General features: G+C 46.6%; 1 protein-coding gene across 4 annotated transcripts in view; it reads right to left on the bottom strand.

Moving 5' to 3' along the window:
* Positions 1-20500, bottom strand: part of EPN2 (epsin 2) — a 475186-nt gene that overhangs the window by 80090 nt on the left and 374596 nt on the right. For all 4 annotated transcript variants that reach the window (XM_086940721.1, XM_086940718.1, XM_086940720.1 and 1 more), the window contains one exon: positions 18654-18749. In XM_086940721.1, coding sequence (XP_086796847.1) covers positions 18654-18749 — 96 coding nt within the window. The remainder of the gene's footprint in view (positions 1-18653; positions 18750-20500) is intronic.

The following is a 20500-nucleotide window of genomic DNA, read 5'->3' as shown; positions in this document are numbered from 1 at the left end:
GGTACCTGTATTGTTTGGTTCATGTGGAACCTTGACACCACCTTTGGCATAAAGTGTGGGTCTGTTCTCATTACCACCCTGTCATTGTGAATTTGAATGTAGAGTTCTTGTAGTGTTAGCGCTTGCAGCTCGCTTACCCTGCATAGCGAGGTGATTGCTACCAAAAAGGCTGTTTTTATTGTGAGAATCTGTAGTGAGGCCTTGTGGATGGGTTCAAAAGGCGCTTTCGTAAGTTCTGTTAGAACTATATTAAGGTTCCATGCCGGCGGTGGCATCCTTTTTGGGGGGGACGATTCGCTTGGCCCCTTGCAGAAATCTTTTTACCACCTGTGATGTAAAGAAGCTTTTCCCCATCTCCACTCTTGTACAGGCTACTATCGCTGCTAGGTGTACTCTTAGCGAGGTACAGCTTAGGCTTGTTTTTAGCAAGTGTGTTAAATATTTTAGCACTGTTGATTCGTTGGTGATTTTCTTGTGGAGCTTTTCCCTGATGCACCATTGTGTGAACCGTTTCTATTTTGCTACATAGCACTTCCCTGTGGGAGGCCTCCTTGCCTCCCACAGCGTGCTCTCTGGGAGTTTTAGGGGTGCAAACTATGTCTTCAGGAGCCAGGCTGCTAGGCAGAGGCTCTCTGGTTCAAGCACCTCCCCGTTTTGCACGGAGAGCAAGTCTCTCCTTTTAGCGAACTTGTAAGGTGGGCCCTGCACCATCTCCACTATTTGTGAGAACCAGGACTGCCTGGCCCACTGTGTTGCCACCAGTATCAGCGTCATGTTGCTGGTTCTGCATTTGCTGAGCACCCTGTGCATCAGTGGTATCGGGGGAAAAGGGAAGCCAAATGTCTTCGACTAGCTTATCCATAGGGCGTTTCCCTGGGACTGCTCCTCTGGCTGTCTGGATGCGAAGTATTGGCATTTTGCATTCTGGAGTGTTGCAAACAGGTCAAGGGGGAGCGAGAACAGTGCTGGTGAGGTGAACGCCATCGGGCGGTGCCGTGAGGGAAACGGAGTTGTGCTTTGCTGAGGAGGAGCACCGGGAGACTCACTCCCGTTGAAAACCACATTTCCCAGCAGCCTTAGGGGCGCCCGTGACGCGAGGCCAGCGCACGGAGGCGCTTGAAAAGCCGACGCGCCCAGGAGCCCCTGGGGAGCGAGAACAGTGCTGGTGAGGTGAACGCCATCGGGCGGTGCCGTGAGGGAAACGGCATTGTGCTTTGCGGAGGAGGAGCGCCGGGAGACTCACTCCCATTGAGAACCACATTTCCCAGCAGCCTTAGGGGCGCCCGTGACGCGAGGCCAGCGCACGGAGGCGCTTGATAAGCAGACGCGCCCTCTCGCCCCGCGAGTCGCGCGCGGGAGGCGCCAGGGAGGCGCCAGGGAGAAGCCCGGAACAAGGGCGGGGCCGTCTGTGGCCGTCAATGGACAACAGTGGACAGGCGGGCCATGCCTCTAACATTTCTACTGTGGTGAGTTAAAAACTTGTTTCTATGGAGTCAATGGACAAGATAGCTGCCCAGGATGACTTCCCATTTCCCCCTCCCACATTTGAGACATTACTTGAAAATGCTCTTAACTTGGTTACTAACGAAATCGCTGATACGGAAAGGAGAATGTCTTTGAGCTGTTCCAACACTTCTACACGGCCAACATCCTCGCAAATAAGCCCTAAAATTCCCTTATCCCCCACAGTTGTAATTTCCAAACCCGTCTCAGCACCAATACCTCCTGAGACTCTGTTGGTGGAGGCCGCTTCCGCAATAACAATTAATTCCCAGGCGGAGGCTATCGCTATTGGGACTTTGGAAGCCAATAATAAGCTGGGAGGGGAAAAACGCAAAAGAGGTGCAGCCAAGCCCAGTGCAAACAAAAGAAAACAACCGTTAATCCACAAGAGTCAACCCACGCCACAGAGTCTGTGAAATAAACAAAAATCAACAGGGACAGATATTATCTGCATTGATAAGGACTCAGCGGATACGGATGACATCTCTACTGCTACCACCAGCAATCCCACTGGAAATCAAAATACAATATGGGCACAGACTGTCCCCGTGGGAGAAAATAATACCATATCGAAACAGAATGGGAATCTCATAGAGACTATAGTTGACACTATTTTTAATCGTTTAGAGAAGCAAATGATAAAACAGTTTAATAATGTTTTTAAAAGACTGGACAGATTAGAAAACCTGGTAAAAAATGAAGAGGTAAAAAGAAAGGAGACTGCCACCCTGGACCAAATTAGGGGTGACCGTCTATTGAAAGAGCTTGAGTCAGTTAGTAACATCTTATCTTGTGGGAAGCCTGATGTCTCACTTCATAGTCTTAAATCGGCCGGGGGTCCCAGTACCTCTGGACCTCAAGTGCCCACTGCACTACCCACCACCCAACCCATATGCAATAATGCCGGGAATAATAAGGCAGCAACTAATTTACCATCTAAACCCCCGCCCACACCCATAAATTCACTTTTACCAGCTACTGTGAATCCTAGCACTGACAACCAGAACAGTGGCTCCACCCAGCCAACTACGGTGGTGGGGCCTACCCCTGCTGATAACAGGGGTGCTGGGCAGTCTGGGCATAGCAGGCCATTTAAACACCAGGGGCCTGCTCTGCATTTACCCCCTGATGCCTGCCCATTTGTTCTGGTTTTAGCAGGTATACCACCATTGAGGGAGGGACAGGGGGAATCATGGGTTCAACTGCATAATAAATGCATTGATTGGCTAACCAAGCACAAAGGTGTTGGGTATGACATCTCTAGAGAAATCTTATCAGCCCGTAGGGTGTCTTGGGTGGGGCCGTTATTTAAAGACATTGAAGGTGACTGTATAGTCCTTAACTTTAAAAATCCAGGCACTGTAAGATTCTTGCTTAACAGAAATAACAACCGCTCTGGCATTTCCACTGTTGCAACCCTACTACCTCTAAGTTATTTCTATAGACCACCATTAAGGCAATTCCATCCAGCCCCCTTTCCCCTTAAAATGCATAATAGGTTTGCACCCTTATCTGAACTGGATATGTTAGACTGACCACCAGCTATCAATTCTGCTATTATGAATGTGGATCAACCATCCCAGGCACCCAATCCTGATTTATTACCGGACATCTTACCGCCTCTTCCACTCACTGTAGCCAGTCAACAATCTGCTAATCAAAGAACCATCGTACAGGGCTCTGAACTAGCTCTTGTGAGCTGGAATATAGCGGGTCTTAGATCGAAATTAAAAATTAAAGAGTGGACAGATTGGGTTTACGCAAATTGTGATATACTGATGTTACAGGAGATCTGGTGCACAACCATGCCCATATTAGAGGGCTTCAGTTGCCATACCTTAATGACATCTGCTTCATCTATGGGTCGTCCCAGTGGGGGCCTTTCTATTTGGGCTAAAATAAAAACCGGGGTACAAACTAAACTGATCCAGACACATGGAAAATGTTTTATGGCCATAAAATACACTAACAGGTTGAAATTATGTTTAATCAATTTTTATAATAACGATTTTGTGACCCACCCTAATAATAATTTCTTAATTTTATTTAACTTTATTGATGAAATTTTAGTGGGGCAGAAACATGGAACTTTTGACAGAATTTGCATTGGGGGAGACTTCAACGCCCATATGTACCGTAACAAACCCCCCTGTAGAAACGGTGAGGAACTGAGGGATTACCTAGCATCCCGTGACGTTGTGAATGCTATGGAAATCGCCGGTACAGGAGGGAATAACATGTTAAAACCCCACCTACATTGGCCAGGGATGCGCTTCTACAATAGATTACATGTTTATTTCCCCCTCACTGAGCGATATTATTCTAAAGGCAGAGGTCACTTGCGCCACCCATAGCGATCACTACCCAATTAGAGTATATTTAAATAATCCAGGGAATATAAAGGATGTAATGAGAGTAGAAATTGGGGCGCAAAACTTGGAAGCATCTACTGACAGACTAAGAGTGGTATGGAAAGGGGTCGACAACAAAGATATTTTAGCTAGTCATTAACAAACACCCAATATTAATTGAGAACTGCCTGTCCCTTGATAGATCAGGCCAAGACGTGGTTAGTTCCTTCAGTAATCTCAGTTCGGCTATCAAAAGAGAATCCTCGAAACCAGCTCGGGCTAATAAAGACCGTGGCCCCCGCTGGTTTGACTCTTCTTGCTCTAGGGCCAACAGAGAACTGAGGGAGGCCCTAAAAACTAAACCAAGGAATCTGTCACTTGTAAGAGACCTGAGAGCTAGGTATAAACCCACACTACGCACTCAATCTGAGGCCCTAGTGATAGACCATTGGGAATCTCTTACCCGCACTGCAACACTGAAAGATGCCACTGGATTTTGGATAGAGGTCAAGTCTTTAAGATCCTTTGGTTCTAATATCAAAGTTATTAATTGTAATATAACAGGAGATGTGGGTTGAGCATTTTTCTAAAATGTATGCTGTACCAGGGCCCCTCACCAATATTGTTCTCCCTGTTATGACTGCTAGTCCCTTGAATATTGCATTATCTGAGGTTGAGGATGCTATAGTTGAAAGTGCGAGCAATAAAGCACCCTGCCCAGACGGTCTCTCAATAGATCAAATTAAATCTGAAATTAACTTTTGGGCCCCTTTACTCTGCAATCTGTTTAACAACTTATCCGACAGCTCAATCCCAGAATCATGGTCAAATAGTGTTATTGTACCAATATTCAAAAAGGGTGACAGACTGGACCCCGCCTGTTACCGTCCAATATCACTAATTGACAACACACTGAAGGTTCTTGGGAGGGTAATTTTTAATAGGATTAGGAGCTGGGCAGAGGGCAATAATGTCTTACATCATTGCCAACTCGGTTTTAGAAGTCATGTGGGCACCGTTGAACAATGTTTGAATTTGAATCTGATAATGGCGAAGTACACTATTGTAAAAAAATCCCCTTTGTACCTTGGTTTTATGGATATAAGTTCAGCCTTCCATTTCGTTAATCGTTCTAGTTTGTGGTCACTTTCGCTTAGCTATGGTTTGGATGATTCTTTGGTGTATTTTCTTTCTTATTTGCATAGGGACTTAAAGGCCAGAGTGCGCATTAATGCTGAGGGAGAAGTCTCGAATGATATTTCAATTGGCAGGGGTGTCAGACAGGGCTGCGTACTCGCCCCACTGCTTTTTATCTTATATATAAATGGGTTGAGCAGCAACTTGTGTGCGATAACTAAGGCTGTCCATTTATAAACGGTAACCCAATCCCTGCTTTGTTGTACGCGGATGACGCGGTGCTAATGGGTCGTACACCCAATGCCCTGCGATTTTTAATTTCTGGTTTTGTTGCTTTCATGTTAGATTTGGGCCTTAATACCAATTTAAAAAAATCTTTTATCATGAATTGCGGGCCCAAAAAGTATAACATAACCTCAATTAAATCAGGTGAAAACATCCTAAAATGCACAAGCACTTTCCCTTATTTAGGTCTATTATTTTCCAACACAGGTTCCTGGCAGCCACATGTCGCTTATGGGAGACACAAAATTGGTAAATCCATCAACTCAATTCTCTCCCTTCGGCAACCCAAACAAGCTGACGTTATCACTTCTTTGCTAAACATTTACCGTATTCAATACCAACCTACGGGAACTTATGGAGCAGAAGTGTGGGGATATTCAACTGTGTGCCCATTCAGACAGAGGAAAACAGATTTTGCAGAAAGGTCTTGGCGGGAGTTTTCTGCGCTCCAACATTCATCTGTCACAATGAGCTAAAGTTATTGTATATTGAGGACTTTATCCGATCAAGGCCCGCCCTCTTCTGGCTAAAAATCTGGCTAAACCCATTGGCCCATTTAACTCGCAGCATAATATCTGACTGCCTACAAAGCGAAAGGTCTAACCTTGTACCATGGCTAAAAGCTGTCGAGAAAAGCCTGTCCTGTGTGGGCCAGGGCCTTTTGTTTAGCTCCCCAAATACTATTGCTCACGTACACAAGAACATAGTCAAACGGGCACTGTATTCTTTATACGGGGAGGAACGGATAAGATCAGAATACCCCAAACACTCAGTTACTAAATATATTTCTTATGCTGAGCCCGATAATGGCATTTTAGCTACACCACAGAGGTATTTGTTAATCACATTAGGAAGATGGAACAGGAGCCTTATGTTCCGATTACGGGATGGAAGCATTGTAAATCTATTAAGCTTTCCCCTTGGCTACAATAAACATCTGGAGCAGCTGGATTGCCATTGTTCCAAGGGTGGTAAACAAAGTCTGATACATTATTTTTTCTTCTGTGGTTTTTATAAATTGTATACTTCCCAATATCTAATGCCATATTGTCGTAAATATGATTTAAGGGACTTTATTCAGGCAATGAGAATCTTTCAAATGATGCTCTCAGATGAGGTGATATTTACTGTGAGTTGCTTCCTTAAAGCTAGTCTGCGGTCACGGGCAACCATGGAACATGACTAATGAATATTTGAACATTTGTACTTTGCCTTTTTGCACATTTGCTTTTTGCACGTCTGATTATTGTATACTAGTACATAGATATTCAGGCGCTTGGGTTTAATGGATACGATTTCTGTGGAAACTAAAAAGTAAAATATCCACACACTGTGAATTCTTGTAACATTGCCATTTGCACAATTGATGTTCTGATATATAGCTGCTCTCTTATATTTGGAAAAGGTCATTTTTATGTAACAGTATAATCAATCTGTTTTTTATCACAAAACTTTATGTATTTTAACCTGTGTGCACTTTTATGGATGTATTAATTCCGAATAAAGATCATTTGACTTGACTTGAGGTCAAGTTTTGGGGTCCCCCACTTCTTGAATAGTGTTTGCGTTTCCTGTGTATGGAGGTCCCACTCGTGGGATGTCGATGTCTGTCTGCTGAGCCTGTCTGCTTCCACGTTGTACTTTCCTGGTAGGTGTATTGCCAGGAGGTGTATTTGTAGTAGGATGGCCCATTTCCATAATTCCTGCGATGGGTTTAATAGCGCTATTGATTGTGTTCCTCCTAGTTTGTTGATGTAGAACATCGTTGTGGTGTTGTCGGTTTGTATCAACACTCTCTGCCTGTACAATTGTTTCTGTAAGGCTTTTAGGGTAAGGAACACGGTCTTTAGTTCCAGGTAGTTGATGTGTCTGATCGCATCTGTTGGTGTCCACAGACCCCTCACCTTGAGCTGGTTCATCTGCGCTCCCAATCCCATCTGGTGTCTGTGGTGATGGTCACTGTTGGAGTTGGTGGTGTAAATGGCTTCCCTCTTGTTATGTTCTCTCTGTTCCACCACGCTATCTCCTCTTGCACTGCGTGCGTCACAACCACTAGATCTTCTCAACTCTATGTTGCTTGTGACCATTGTTGTTGGAGCCATTCCTGGAATGGTTGCATGTGGAGTTGTATATTGGGGACTAGGTGTTTGCAGGATGTCATCATCCCCATGAGTTTGCTCGCTGTCCTCACTGTCAGCTTGCCCCTTCCGGTATTGATGTGTTCCTTCAGCAGGGCAAGTGTTCTGTTCTCGCTGGGAACCACCCTGCTCTGAATGGTGTTGATCCGTGCGCCCAGGAAGATCTTCACCTGTTCTGATTTCATTGAGGATTTCCCCCAGTGTATTGAAAATTCCAGTTCCGTCAGCGTCTGTGTGACCCGCTGTGCATGTAGTTGGCATTGTTTGTAAGAACTTGCCTTTATCAGCCAGTCGTCGAGGTAGGGGTATACATGAATTCCCTCCCTCCGTAGGTGAGCCGCTACAGCTGAAAGGCATTTAGAGAAGACCCTTGGTGCAGATTTTAGTCCGAAGGCCAGGGCTGTGAACTGGTAGAGCACTTTGTTGATGGCAAATCTCAATAGATGTTTATGTTGTCTGTTCATGGGAATGTGTAGGTAGGCGTCCTTGAGGTCTATGGTAGACATAAAATCTCTGTCCCTTATTTGAGGAATAACCTCCTGTAGGGACGTCATTTAGAATTTATGAATCTTTATGTATTGGTTTAGGAACCGTAGGTCCAGTATGGGTCTTAACGTTTCGTCAACCTTTGGTATGAGGAAGTAGTTTGAGTACACTCCCTTGTTTCTTTCTTTGAACAGCACTGTTTCTATTGCCTCCTTGCGGAGGAGTTTTTGTGCTTCCTGCAGGAGGAGCGCAAGTTATTTTGCGGAGCGCATCTTGCTGTTTGGCCTCTTGTTTGGTGGCTTCCTTTCTAGTTCTAAACAGTATGCAAACTGTTTGATGTTCAGTATCCATTTGTCTGTTATTTTCTTCCACTCCTGGAAGAAGTATTTCAGTCTGCCTCCTACCGGTGTTACATGTTCGCTCATCTCTCTTTTGTGTGTGTCTAATTGCTTTTTGAGCCTTTTGTTGTGCCGCCCCAGTAGAGGTGTGTGGGTGGGCAACGGCAGTGGAGTCACTGAGGTGGGTTGCTGGCCCCCTCTTCTTGTTTTTCCCCGTCCATTCGATCGCCCCCGAAAGGACTGGCCTCTAGGTTGGTACTGTCAGGTTTGCTGTTGCTGACCTTGCTGCGCTTGGTTGTTGCCCTGATAGGTTTGCTGGAAGGTCTGGTGGGACGTTCCTGGCTGGTTTCCTCCTCTGCTCGATGGCAGAAGAGGAAACCAGCCTCCTTGAGGGGGTGCCCCATCTCATGCCCCTGAATTGCAGCGCTCCCATGGACCTCGCAGTTTCATTCTCTTTTTTGAGCTGTGTCAGTTTCTCATCTACTGGCGTACCGAACAGTGTTTCCCCATTGAAGGGTGTGTTAAGAATATTATTCTGGACTTCCGGCTTGAACCCTGAAATCCTCCGCCAGGCGTGCCTCCTCTCTGTTACTCCAATCATCACGAGCCCGCTGGATGTGTCTGCCGCATCCAGGGCTGATTTCAGGCAGGAGTTTGCCATGTTCTTGCCTTCCTCCATCAGGTGTGTTGCTCTCTGCAGGTATTGTTCCGGGAGGTGTTTGAGCAGCTGTCCGACCTCCTCCCAATGTTGGTACGTATGTCTCATTAATAGGGCATTGGAGTTTGCAATGCACCAGTGAATAGCTGCATTCCTCTTGATTTTCCTTCCTGTGAGGTCTATCCTCTTAATCTTTGTCTGGAGGTGGCCCCGAATTTGTGGGAATTTTGGCTCTCTTTCTGGCTGTTGCTGTAGTAATCGAGTCAGCTGGTACAGATCCCTGGATATATGCTGGGTCCTTAGAGGAATGTTTATATTTTTTCTCTGTTCTAGGGGTGACAGACCTGCAGGTTGATGGCTCCTTGAAGGCTTCCCTACCCTGGTCCAGGTCACTTGGAAGCATGGGCAGGAATTGGCTCCTAGTTAGAGTGGGGAGAAGGGTCTCTAAAAGGAAGCAAGCTTTTGGTTTCTCTTCCTCTAATTTCACCCCATATGTTGCTGCAGCATTCTTGATGACCATGTTATAGATGCCAATGTCGCCGGAAAGCGAAGGCCTCGAGGGATATGATTCTACGGCCTCTTCCGGGCTTTCGGCGTCGAGGTCCTGCCAATCCAGTTCCTGCGCCACCGAGGATGTTGGTCCCCAAATTAGTTTGTTGGTCTTCCTCGCCTTCTCCCTCGTAGTAATATAGGCCCTCTTCGTCCTGCTGATCTGCAGGTTCCGGGGTTTTCGGCAAATCTTCGGCGTCAAACTCCTCTTTGACTTCTACTTCGACAACCGTCCGGGGCTTCGAAGGGATGGTGTACCTGCTCATCCGTTCGTCGAAATCCTTCTTTCTTTGGAGGATACTGTCCATTTTGGCCTCGAGCTTTCTCTTTTTCCTCTCCATTTCGGCGTTTCTCTTCGATGTCGTCGATGTTGACGTCTAAGTCGCCTTCAGCTCTTTTTCCTTCGGCGTCGAGCGTGCCTTTTCGGGGGCGTGCTTAGACGACCTAGGTTTCTCTTGGGTTTTCGCCGGCTGGGAGTCCTTTTTGAAGGATCTGTTGGGATGTTTGTCCTTGGACGCAGCTGTGGCTGTCGATTGCTTCGACGCCAGTGCTCCTTTCGAGGACTTTGGCTCTGATTTTCGAGAGTCTGTCAGGGTTTTAGGGGTAGAAGTCTCTCTTACCTCCTCTGTTGACTTCATATCGGTCTCTACGACCGTGTTGTTCCCTGGTCCCTCGGCGATGTTGTTCTCTTCTCCGCTGGAGAGGCTCAAGTCCGTAAGCGATGGTGGTTGTCCATGGCCCTGCATGGCGTAGTTCGCTATCCTCTGTCTTCCCCTTACTCGGAGGGTCTTCGGGGTGAATGCCGAGAAGGCGTTGCAATCCTTGCTTTCGTGGCAGGCAGAGGTTGCAAACCGGGTGCTGGTCCTTCTGATGTACTTGTGGTGGCAATTACAGCAAAATTTAAAAGGTGTTTTGTCCATGCCTGCGCTCAGGGGGCCCCCTTTATGCGCATTCTCAGTTGGACGTCGAAGTTTGTGATCTTCCTCTCCTTCGTTGTCTCGGCTCTGTGTTCTTGATTGCGAGATGTACTCTCCAACTTTTCTGTGGTTTTCTGCTTTATTTTCCCCTCTTCTTTCCAAAAACTCTGGAACCTCTCTGTGACGATCCAGACCCAACGGCGGAAAAAATAATTTTAAGATGGCACCCAAAGGTGAGAGCTTCCGGAGGAAGCACCCCGACGTCACAGGAGAACCCCAAATGTTGTGACGTGTTCGCCCACTGGGCGACGAGAAAAAAAATACTACGATTCCGGACCCAACCACTAGACCGTGGAATAATGCACAGCATATTGAATCCAGAAAGATTCACGCTGCAAAAACACAGAACCCCCCCCCCCCCCCCCCCCCCCCCGAAGAGGAAACCGGATCCAGGGAACGGAAGAAACAGAGAACTCAACTCTGCCTACCCCACGGAAGCCCTATTGTGTGACTCTACCCTTCTGAACATGTCCCAGGGAAGGACTTTACCCCTGAGGGACTGGTATTAACTCACATAACCCTGCAGAGAGTGAATAAAAGATACTACCCCATAATACCCTACGTGGTCCTTACGTTCATGTAGAAAACAAGGGGAGGGGGTGGCACACACCTACCCAGACCTAGCGAGCACAGTGGTGTCAGAAATGGGATCTGTGTCTAGCGAACATGGCACAACCCCTCACCATGGAGTCCATGATCTCCCAACTGGCAGAGTGCCAGCACCATCTGCAGCTCATTTTTGAACAACATACCAAATTGGCTCAACAGGAATGGGAAGCCCTGCTCGCCGCCTTAAAAGACCAGACGGCTCTCATGACGACTATCCAACAAGTGCAAGATACAGCCATAATGCGAGTAACAGATGCCATATCTAGCGCACGGGTGCACCTAAACGTACCAGGCACATTACTCCAAAAGTTCCAGGAAGGAGACAACCCGACTTTTTTTTTGTAAACTTCGAGCGGGTCGCCTCCACCGCTGCTTGGCCCCAATAAAGATGGGGACAGTACATTGCCTCCTTATTGTCAGGGGAACTGCAGGCTGCTTTTGAAGCTGCCAACCCGGCAGGCACCACTCCTTATGGTGAGATAAAGAAGGGCGATCCTGGGCTGCGATCACGAATACTATCGCAGCCGCTTCCGCAAGGAAAAATGGACAGCAGGGGATAACCCAAGGGCCCTATATTTCCGAATACGTGACCTTGGGAACCATTGGCTACAGCCTGCTTCCTCAAACATAAACAACTTCACGGAAAAAGTATACCTTGAACAATATATTGAGAACCGCCCCTCAGTACTAGGACCTGGGTTAAGCAGCACCCACACTTACCAGTAACAGCAGTAGACCTGGCGTGTGCTTTTCATCGATCCTCCAAATTCAAAGCCCAGAGATACCCCATTAGCACACCCAGAACCCCAGTAAAGACGACAATAGAAAACCGGATCTCAGCCCCAGCAAGACATACACCTAGGCCCACCCAGGACCCGCCAGCACTGCAGGATCCCCTATGTTTCTACTGCGCTGAGTGGGGGCACATTGCCCGACAGTGCCCTGCAAGCAATCCTCGTCAAGAACCCATGGAAGTGGGGTACACCTATGGCCGGGTCCTAGTCGCCGGAGAAACCTCTCCTCTCTACAAAAAGAAAATACACGTTAACGGGAAGCCGGTTATAGCTCTCTTAGACACAGGGTGGCATCACACAGTCGTGAGCAAAGGACTTGTACACGACTCGCTTGGGGAAGAGTGCATACAGGTCACATGCGTGCACGGGGAGAAAAGGATATACCCCCTTGCTGAAGTCCTGTTTGAGAAAGCTAGGAGCCCCAATTGCGAAAAGTCGGAGTGATGCGTATCCTCCCTGAGTCCGTTCTTTTAGGGACGGACCTACCCCGATTCCAGGAGTACCTCTCGTCTCTCACCCCTCCGTCCCCCGTATTGGGGTGGTTGGCTCACGCTCCTTTCTCCAATGAGGGACTAGAAGGCCCCACACCCAAAAGAACCAAGACCTGTAGGGAGCGATGAGAAGAACAGGCTTTGTACCTTAAGTCCCAGTGTGCTATACCATCTCATGTTTATTCCTGAGATGCATCCCAGACACCAGGCCAGAATTTCCGGGCTGTCCAGAGAGAAGACTGCACCTTACAACATGCTGCTAAATGGTAAAAAATGTATTCTGTTGATTTTGCCCCCTCTTTCAGCCATTTTGTCTAGCAACCCCCATACCAGCCTCCATTCTGTGTTTCTGTGGGGACTTTCTTGCAAAGTCAGAAGTTACATGTTCGCTGAAAGCTGGTTGTGCTCATAATACTTGTGTGTCAGAGTAGAGGCCCTGCCCTGCCGAAAGGCCACAAGCATGCAGATGTTCCTATCTACAAACACACCAATGCCTGTACCCACCCATGCCTATCTATAAAAAGTGATGTAGGAGGGGTTTTATCAAGATTCAACAGTTCAGAAAGTAAGCATTATACAAAGGGGTTGTGTAAGCATTATGTAACAATGACAAAGGGGTTTTAGTTCTTGCCTTACTGTACCAAATTTGTATAAATACCAGGTTTGAAACCATACTAGTCAGTTCCCTCTCAGACAGTTGCAGTGTGTCTATGACAGAGCCCGCTCATGAGATGTAATAAACTTGTGTTTTGTTCCACTCCAGTGTCAATCCTCATTTTGTGAACTCGTAGACTAAGGGTGTCCCTGCACCAGTGAGAAAGATAAAAATCTCTCTTCTACAATGTCTGGTGGCAAGCCCGGGAGGACCATCCAGCGAAGGTAGGCCCACTATTCTGTATAAAAAGGGGTTTGCTGTATAGTATAACCAGGGATACGGGACGCCGTAAGGAACAATTGTGAGTCCCAAAACCATTCAGAGAACAAGTATTAGACCTCACCCATAACCAAACCGGCGGGGGAGGCATTATGGGAAGGAACAAACTTTAAAATATCTTTTGGATAAATTTTCCTGTCCCAGGGTTTATCATGAAGTAGCGAGATACTGTTCCTCCTGTGTTAGATGTCAATTGGTTAACAATCCCTCGCTACCCATGGCACCATTACATCCCCTCCCAATAATTGATATACCCTTTCAGAGGGTAGGGATGGACCTCGTTGGACCCCTCATTCCTTCCTCTCGTGTGCACCAATATCTGCTTGTGTTGGTGGACTACGCTACCCGGTACTTGGAAGCAATACTCCTGACCAGCACCACCACCACAGCAGTGGTTTAGGTTATGGTCTCTTTTTTTTCCTCGGGTGGGTTTTCTCCGCAAATTGTTAACCGACCAAGGCACCCCATTTGTATCCCACCTCATGAAACAAACCTGTGACCTCCTGGGAATCAAACAGATACACACAGCTGTATTTCACACTCAAACATTTGGCCTTGTTGAGAGAAATAACCGAACAATAAAGACCATGCTCAGAAAAACCGTTAAGGCAGGGAGGGACTGGGACTTACAAATACCCCTGGCATTGTTCACCATTCGCACCCATCCCAAGAAATCCACAGGGTTCTCTCCCTTCAAACTACTGTTTGGAAGGAAGCCTCGCACACTACTTGACATGGCAGTAGAACAGTGGGTAGAGGAGGAAGACTAAAGCAAACCACTGTTGCAATATAGCAAGGACCTAAGAGACACTCTTGCATCTCTCTAGGAAGAGGTTCATACAAATATGGAGGAAGCACAAGAAACGCAAAAAAAAATACGACAAAAACCCAAACTTAGGGAGTTTAAAGTAGGAGGCTATGTAATGATCCATCTTCTTACTACCAAAAAAAAATGCTAGCCACATGGCAAGGCCCATACAAAGTACTGGACAGGGTTACCCCTCTCTCTTACAGTAAAGCCATCACCCACAAAACACAGACTGGTCAGATCTACCACGTGAATCTCTTGAAAGCCTGGGAAGGCCCTTTACCAGTTCCTACATGTAAAGACAAACCGGTACATGTCCCTTAATAAGCCCCTCGAGATCCCATTAGTTTCTACCTTACCCACAGAGAAGGAGCCTGTTCATTTAGGAGAACAGTTAACACGTACACAAAGACTACAACTGCAGGTACTGTGTCAATTCTACGCCGATACATTGGTAGGAACACCGGGGCAGACAGCCCTAGTGGATCACACGATTAATACAGCTGGGGCGAAAACAAAAAAACTAAAACCCTATCGCATACCCGCTGCACGTACCCAGGCAGTGGATCAAGAGGTGCGGGCCATGTTGGAGGCAGACATAATTGAGCCCTCCCACCAGTGCCTGGTCTTCACGCGTGGTACTCGTCCCTAAACCTGCCGGAAGCCTTAGGTTCTGTATTGAATTCAGTCAGTTTAATGCATTATCCAAATTCGACGCGTATCCTATGAGCTAATTGAACGATTGGGGGACGCCCGGGTGATGTCTACATTTTACCTTATGAAAGGCTATTAGCAAATTCCCCGAATACGGCCTTCTCTACTCCTTCTGGCTTGCTTCAATTTAAAGTCCTTCCTTTCGGCCTTCATGGTGCCCCGGCCATGTTCCAACGTCTGATGGATGTCTTTTTGCAGAAATACCAGGCATATGCCGTCGCATATTTGGACAATATAGTCATACACAGCCCTGACTGGGAGACCCACCTCATACACCTATTAGTAGTATTAGACACCCTCACGAGAGCTGGTCTCATGGTCAATCCTAAAAAGACCACATTTGATACAGACCATATAGAATACCTGGGGTACGACATGAAGTAAAGATCAGGCCAGAAATGAACAAGCTAGAAGCCCATCACAAAGGTTCCCTGTCCCCACACTAGAAAGTATGTTCATTCCTTTTTATGCTTGTTTGGGTACTATAGGAGGTTCATTCCCCACTTCTCGGACATCGCCAGCCCCCTCACCGACCTTCTTAGCAAAACAAACACCGGCACACCCCTTCCATGGGGCTCTCCCCAAGAACACAGCTTCTCCCTACTAAAGAAAACCTTATGTAACGCCCTGGTTCTAACATGCTCCGATCATAAGAAAACATTTGTGCTCCAGACAGACGCTTCCAGTAGGGGATTAGGGTCTGTCCTCTCCCAACAGACGATCGGGGCGATCTACGCCCCATCCTTTATTTAAGTAGAAAACGGTTCTCCAGAGAGACTAAATACGCCACAGTAGAGAAAGAATGTCTGGCCATCAAATAGGCAGTAGAGGCGCTGCAGTATTACCTCCTGGGTCGACCGTTCCTCCTCCTCACGGACCACGCCACATTGACCTGGCTATCCCTATACAAAGACACAAACCCATAGGTACTTCGCTGGTTTCTGGCCATAGAATCATTTTCTGTTCATACTTTGCATGTTCCGGCAAAGCTGCAGATGAACGTGGACTTCCTCTCCCGCTAGCCGGGATCCGAATGGTCCACACGTCCATTCCTGGAGGGAAGGCAGTGTGGTGGATTCTCCCCAATCGTGGAGTGAGCCTACCATTCCAACATGGCGGCCGCGGAGACACCGAACCGGAAGTAGGTCTGACAGCCCAGCCATCCAAATGCCCAGACAGGAACCTGCAGGAACAAGGGGCGGAGTCGAGTGACAGGCTTCTATGCCGGGAACACCAAACGAGAAAGACAGCAGCAGCGGGAGAGACAGAAAGCAACCGGCAGCCGAGTAAGAGACCTGCATCTTGTGCGGAGGAGCTGGAGAGCCTGCAGCAGGAGGAAGAGGACAACTACGCCAAAGCAAGCAGCTTGAAGAGCAACATCCACAAGTCTGGCACTACAGCAGGTGAAGCGGAGGCAGTGACTCCCCTTCTTGCGGCCCAGGAGGGTTGTGGGCACAGGTAAGAGCCGGGATTCTTCTCTTTTAGAGGATGATGGGCGGGAGCACGGACCACTTCACAGTGAAGCACCATACTTCTCCCCCTCACTCCCACTTAGACACAGCACGGGAAGCAGCATAATGTGACAGTGGCACTTTCCCTATCCTCTAATACCACCAGGAAAGCGGTTCTGACCTCTTGTTATCGTTGTTTTTTTTTCTCCCCTTCCTTTTTGGCTTGCCCTTTCGGGTCCAACCCCACGGAGAAGCACAGAACCCTCCCCTTAGAGGTAACCGGATCCAGGGAACGGAAGAAACAGAGGACCCTTTTCTCCCTACTCCACGGAAGCCCTATTGTGTGACTCTACCCTTCTGAACCTGTCCCAGGGAAGGACTTTACCCCGGAGGGAATAAAAGATACTACCTCATAATACCCTAAGTGGTCCTTACATTCTTGCAGAAAACAAGGGGAGGGGGCGGAGCACACCTATCCAGGCCTAGCGAGCAAAGATGTGTTTCTCCAGGGTTGAAATGAGGATCGGAAGGATATGGAGGGGAAGAGATGAATAAAGGGGTATTAGGGAATCTGGACATAGGTTATTGGTTTGTCTGAGAAGTCCAGACATGTTTTGTGGCTACGTGGGAGAGCAGACATGTAAGCTATATTCTCTTATAATGAGATAGAACGTTCAACTGCCGTGACACTTAGTCTTTACATTCGCCCAGGCACCTCGAACATGGACATTTAAGAAGAAAGGCCCATAAAATATAGTTGGCTTGCAACTCCAGAGTTCAGATTCTCAAGTCCAAAACCAGGCCCATAGAAGCAAGGTGTCAAGAGGAGCAACAGTAGTGGCGTGTCCAGGCACATCCCGTGTAAGCATCAGGTGCATCAGCCCTTCACCCTCGCACCACAACTAAGGTGCACAGCGGGTGCTGAAAATGGCTAGGTTATCGTCACCGCCTCCACCCACACTCAACCCTAATCTATTGAGAGAGAAAAAATAGCATGAGGATTTGTATGTAAAAGTTCTTACTATAGCATTTGACTCCCTTGATAAATCTCCTCTAAATCTGAAATGACCACTAAGGGAAGATACAAAATACTGCTGTATAATGTGGGGTAAATTACTAACAATAGCTAGATGTTATTAAGAAATGGGTATCAAATAATTATAGAACAGTTATCGCTCCTAGTAAAGAAGGGCCTATGAGCGCATCTGTGGATATATATATATATCTATATATATATATAGATATATATATATATATATATCCAGCAAACTTCAACGTCTCAATCCAGTGTCGACAGGAAAGCACACAGGTATCCAATTTCACAGTGCTTAATTGCAGACTGGTCACAAAACTGTGAAGGAAATAAAAAACCTAATAGCAGTCCTCATCAGTGAGGAAAAGTGTCCTTCTTGTACATATCCTGTTTTGCAAGACCTGTCCAGAATCTTTGTACCATCTGTTGCAGCCCCGTCTTGGCTGAACAAAGAATGGTGTAACTGCATTTTGACTCGGGCGCCAGGCCCCCACCCAAACTGGTTTCCTAAGGTTGGAAATGTATATATAAGGCCTGTAAGCTGCAGAGTGAAGCAGCAGCCTCCTCTGTCTTGTTTCTAACGAGCCTGGGACTCTGTTCCATAGCCCGGGCTATTCGAATAAAACTTGGTTCCTCTTGCAGACGAAGGCTCCTGTGTCTCCTTTTTCTACATAAGGAGGGTATGGAAGACTTGGGCGGTTCCCCCGCCGCCGAGACCCAGTAAGTGTGTATACACTGCTCTTCATCAGTCTAGGTTTTAGAAAACCATTCAATACGATATTATTTAGAAATAATCCTAAGACCCACACAACACAATTACACCCGCCACCTTCCTCTCTGTACTAACTATAAATCTTACTGATCGGGTCTCGTTTTTTTGTTCAGCGCTCTTCTGCTTTCTTGCTGATGGTTTTGCACGCATTGGTAGTCTGCAGAATGAATGGTGCTGTTAATAAAATGACTGAACCAGAAAACAAACAAACGCCCATTTCTTTTTTTGATCTACATGTGTATGCATCTCTTGTTTGCTGGTTCATATGCAGTTTGCATTCAGGTATGCACATGCACAATATTCCTTGCATTCATGTATGGAGCCTACTCTTGTTACAACTGGGAAGATGCCTCAGGCCAGAGCCACTACCCAGAAACTTCAGTCTGTACTATCATTATGGGTAGGTAACATCAGTGAGAGCTGCTCGTCTGTACGTTTGGAAGAAACATATGTTGAACATCAAACAAAAAATTCGCCCAAAAAAAATAAAACAGTAAATAAATGTAAACATAAGGGGAAAGGTTACACTTTAAAGCAAAACGAATAATCACACTTTTTACTTAGTGTTCCAATACAGTTCATGGTTCTACAAGATTATAAAAAGAGTCTAGAATGGTCTTATTACCTGAAGTTTTCGGAAACATCCGAAGGCTGTCAAACTCGGAAAAATCATCCTTGACCGTACCATTTAAATTACTGAAAAGGTCGAAAGACGTGCTTCCTGTATTTAGACAGAAAAAAGAAGAAATTTAGTATCTGCCATGGCGTTAAACAGGACAAGCACATGGCACGGACTAGAAGGGCTTTGTTCTGCTCTTCTCCTAAGATAAAATCATGGAACATGAATGAAAGGACTTTGTGCTGAATGTACTGAAAACTACAAACAACCAAAAAAAGGGATGAGAAATGGAAATATTCTGTACTGTCTTATCTGGTAGAGACTCAATCTAGCCTCAGATTCCTTACCTTAGAATTATTGCCAGGCATCCGACTGGATCTGGAAATGTTTGAGAGCAGTACTTCAGTGTGCTGGTAGGTGGAGTTGTTCGGTTCCACATGCTGTCGTTCGCGACAGAGGTGACACTTGAGTTACCTATATAGGTGCCACCCGAGATGCTGACATCAGTTACTTTTTGCAACTTTCCATGCCAGAAGCGCGGTGCAACAAAGTACACTGGCTACTTGGGTGGAAATCCAGGGCACTGAAAGGGGAAAGCACTTTCCCTAGAAATCCTTTCTCAGAGTGAGAAGAGTAGGTGTGTTGGTAAGGAATCTGTAACTAGATAGTATCTCTATCAAATAAGGAGTCACCAAAGGTACGTAACTTTTTCATCTGATAAAGATTTCTAGCCTCTACCTGAATGTCCAGGCAGTGGTACTTGGAAATCGTGTGCTGGGAAGCCCATGGTACTGGTGGAATGAGCACACAAACCCTCAGGGGTTTGCTTCTTACGCAATGCGTAACAGATTTTGATACAGAGCAGAATCCATCGTGAGATAGTTATAATTTGGCTGCTCCCTGTTGATACCCAAAGGACGGTAGTCTAGGCACTTGTAACATCTCGCCTGGACTACGGTAACGTTCTCTTTTTGGGGTCTAACAGGGATGTACTGCGTAAGCTCCAGGTGGTGCAGAATTCTGCAGCCAGATTGCTGTGTGGACTTCCCAGAATGTCCAACACGGGAAATGCCCTGAGAGAATTACATTGGCTTAAGGTAGAACATCGCATAAAATGTAAAGCCCTATGCTATATGTTCAGAATTAAGATCGGTTCTGCTCCTAAACACTTACAAGATCTGGTATGCCCTTACCATCCCTCTCGCCTGCTTCGCTCCTCTTCAGAAGAGTTCTTTGAAATTCCTAGGATCAAATTGACGAGAATGGGAGGTCGCTCCTTCTCTCTTCTTGGTCCTACTTTGTGGATTCCTTACCTGATGTGATGCGGAAAGAGAAGCTGTACCCCAATTTTCGTAAGCAATTAAAAACTTGGCTTTTCAATCAACATTGCTAATTCAGATGTCTTGAGTCTCTGTTATGGCCTGCACTGGGAAACCCTTGTTGGGTAGCTGTGCGCATTAGAAAAATAAATTAACATAACATTTGCATGGCCCGTCCATTCTTCGCTCTGACATACGCCACGAAGAGTTGGTCTCTCGTGGGTAATCAAGTTAGAACAACAATGCTCTTCTGGGTTCAGATGGCGACGGAGCGCCTCTTCTTTGGAGGGATAAGGCAGAGTATAATAAGTAGGCAGAGTGATGCATTGGCCTACATGACCACATTCAGGAGAAAGGAAGCTCTTGTATGAAGCAACAGTTGTCTGGGTAGATAGACGTTTGGATGACATGAAGCTCACTTACCATCCGGACAGATGTTATGGGTCCAGGGAAGGACATCTTGAGGTTAAGGAGCCTGAGAGGACAATTGTGAAGGGGCTAAAGGGAGTACACATAAGTACAGTGAGGATCTAA

Source organism: Lissotriton vulgaris, chromosome 10 (genome assembly GCF_964263255.1).
Source record: "Lissotriton vulgaris chromosome 10, aLisVul1.2, whole genome shotgun sequence".
Classification (NCBI taxonomy): domain Eukaryota; kingdom Metazoa; phylum Chordata; class Amphibia; order Caudata; family Salamandridae; genus Lissotriton; species Lissotriton vulgaris.
The sequence above is the reverse complement of the archived record's forward strand: the minus strand, read 5'-3'. Positions and strand labels throughout refer to the sequence as shown.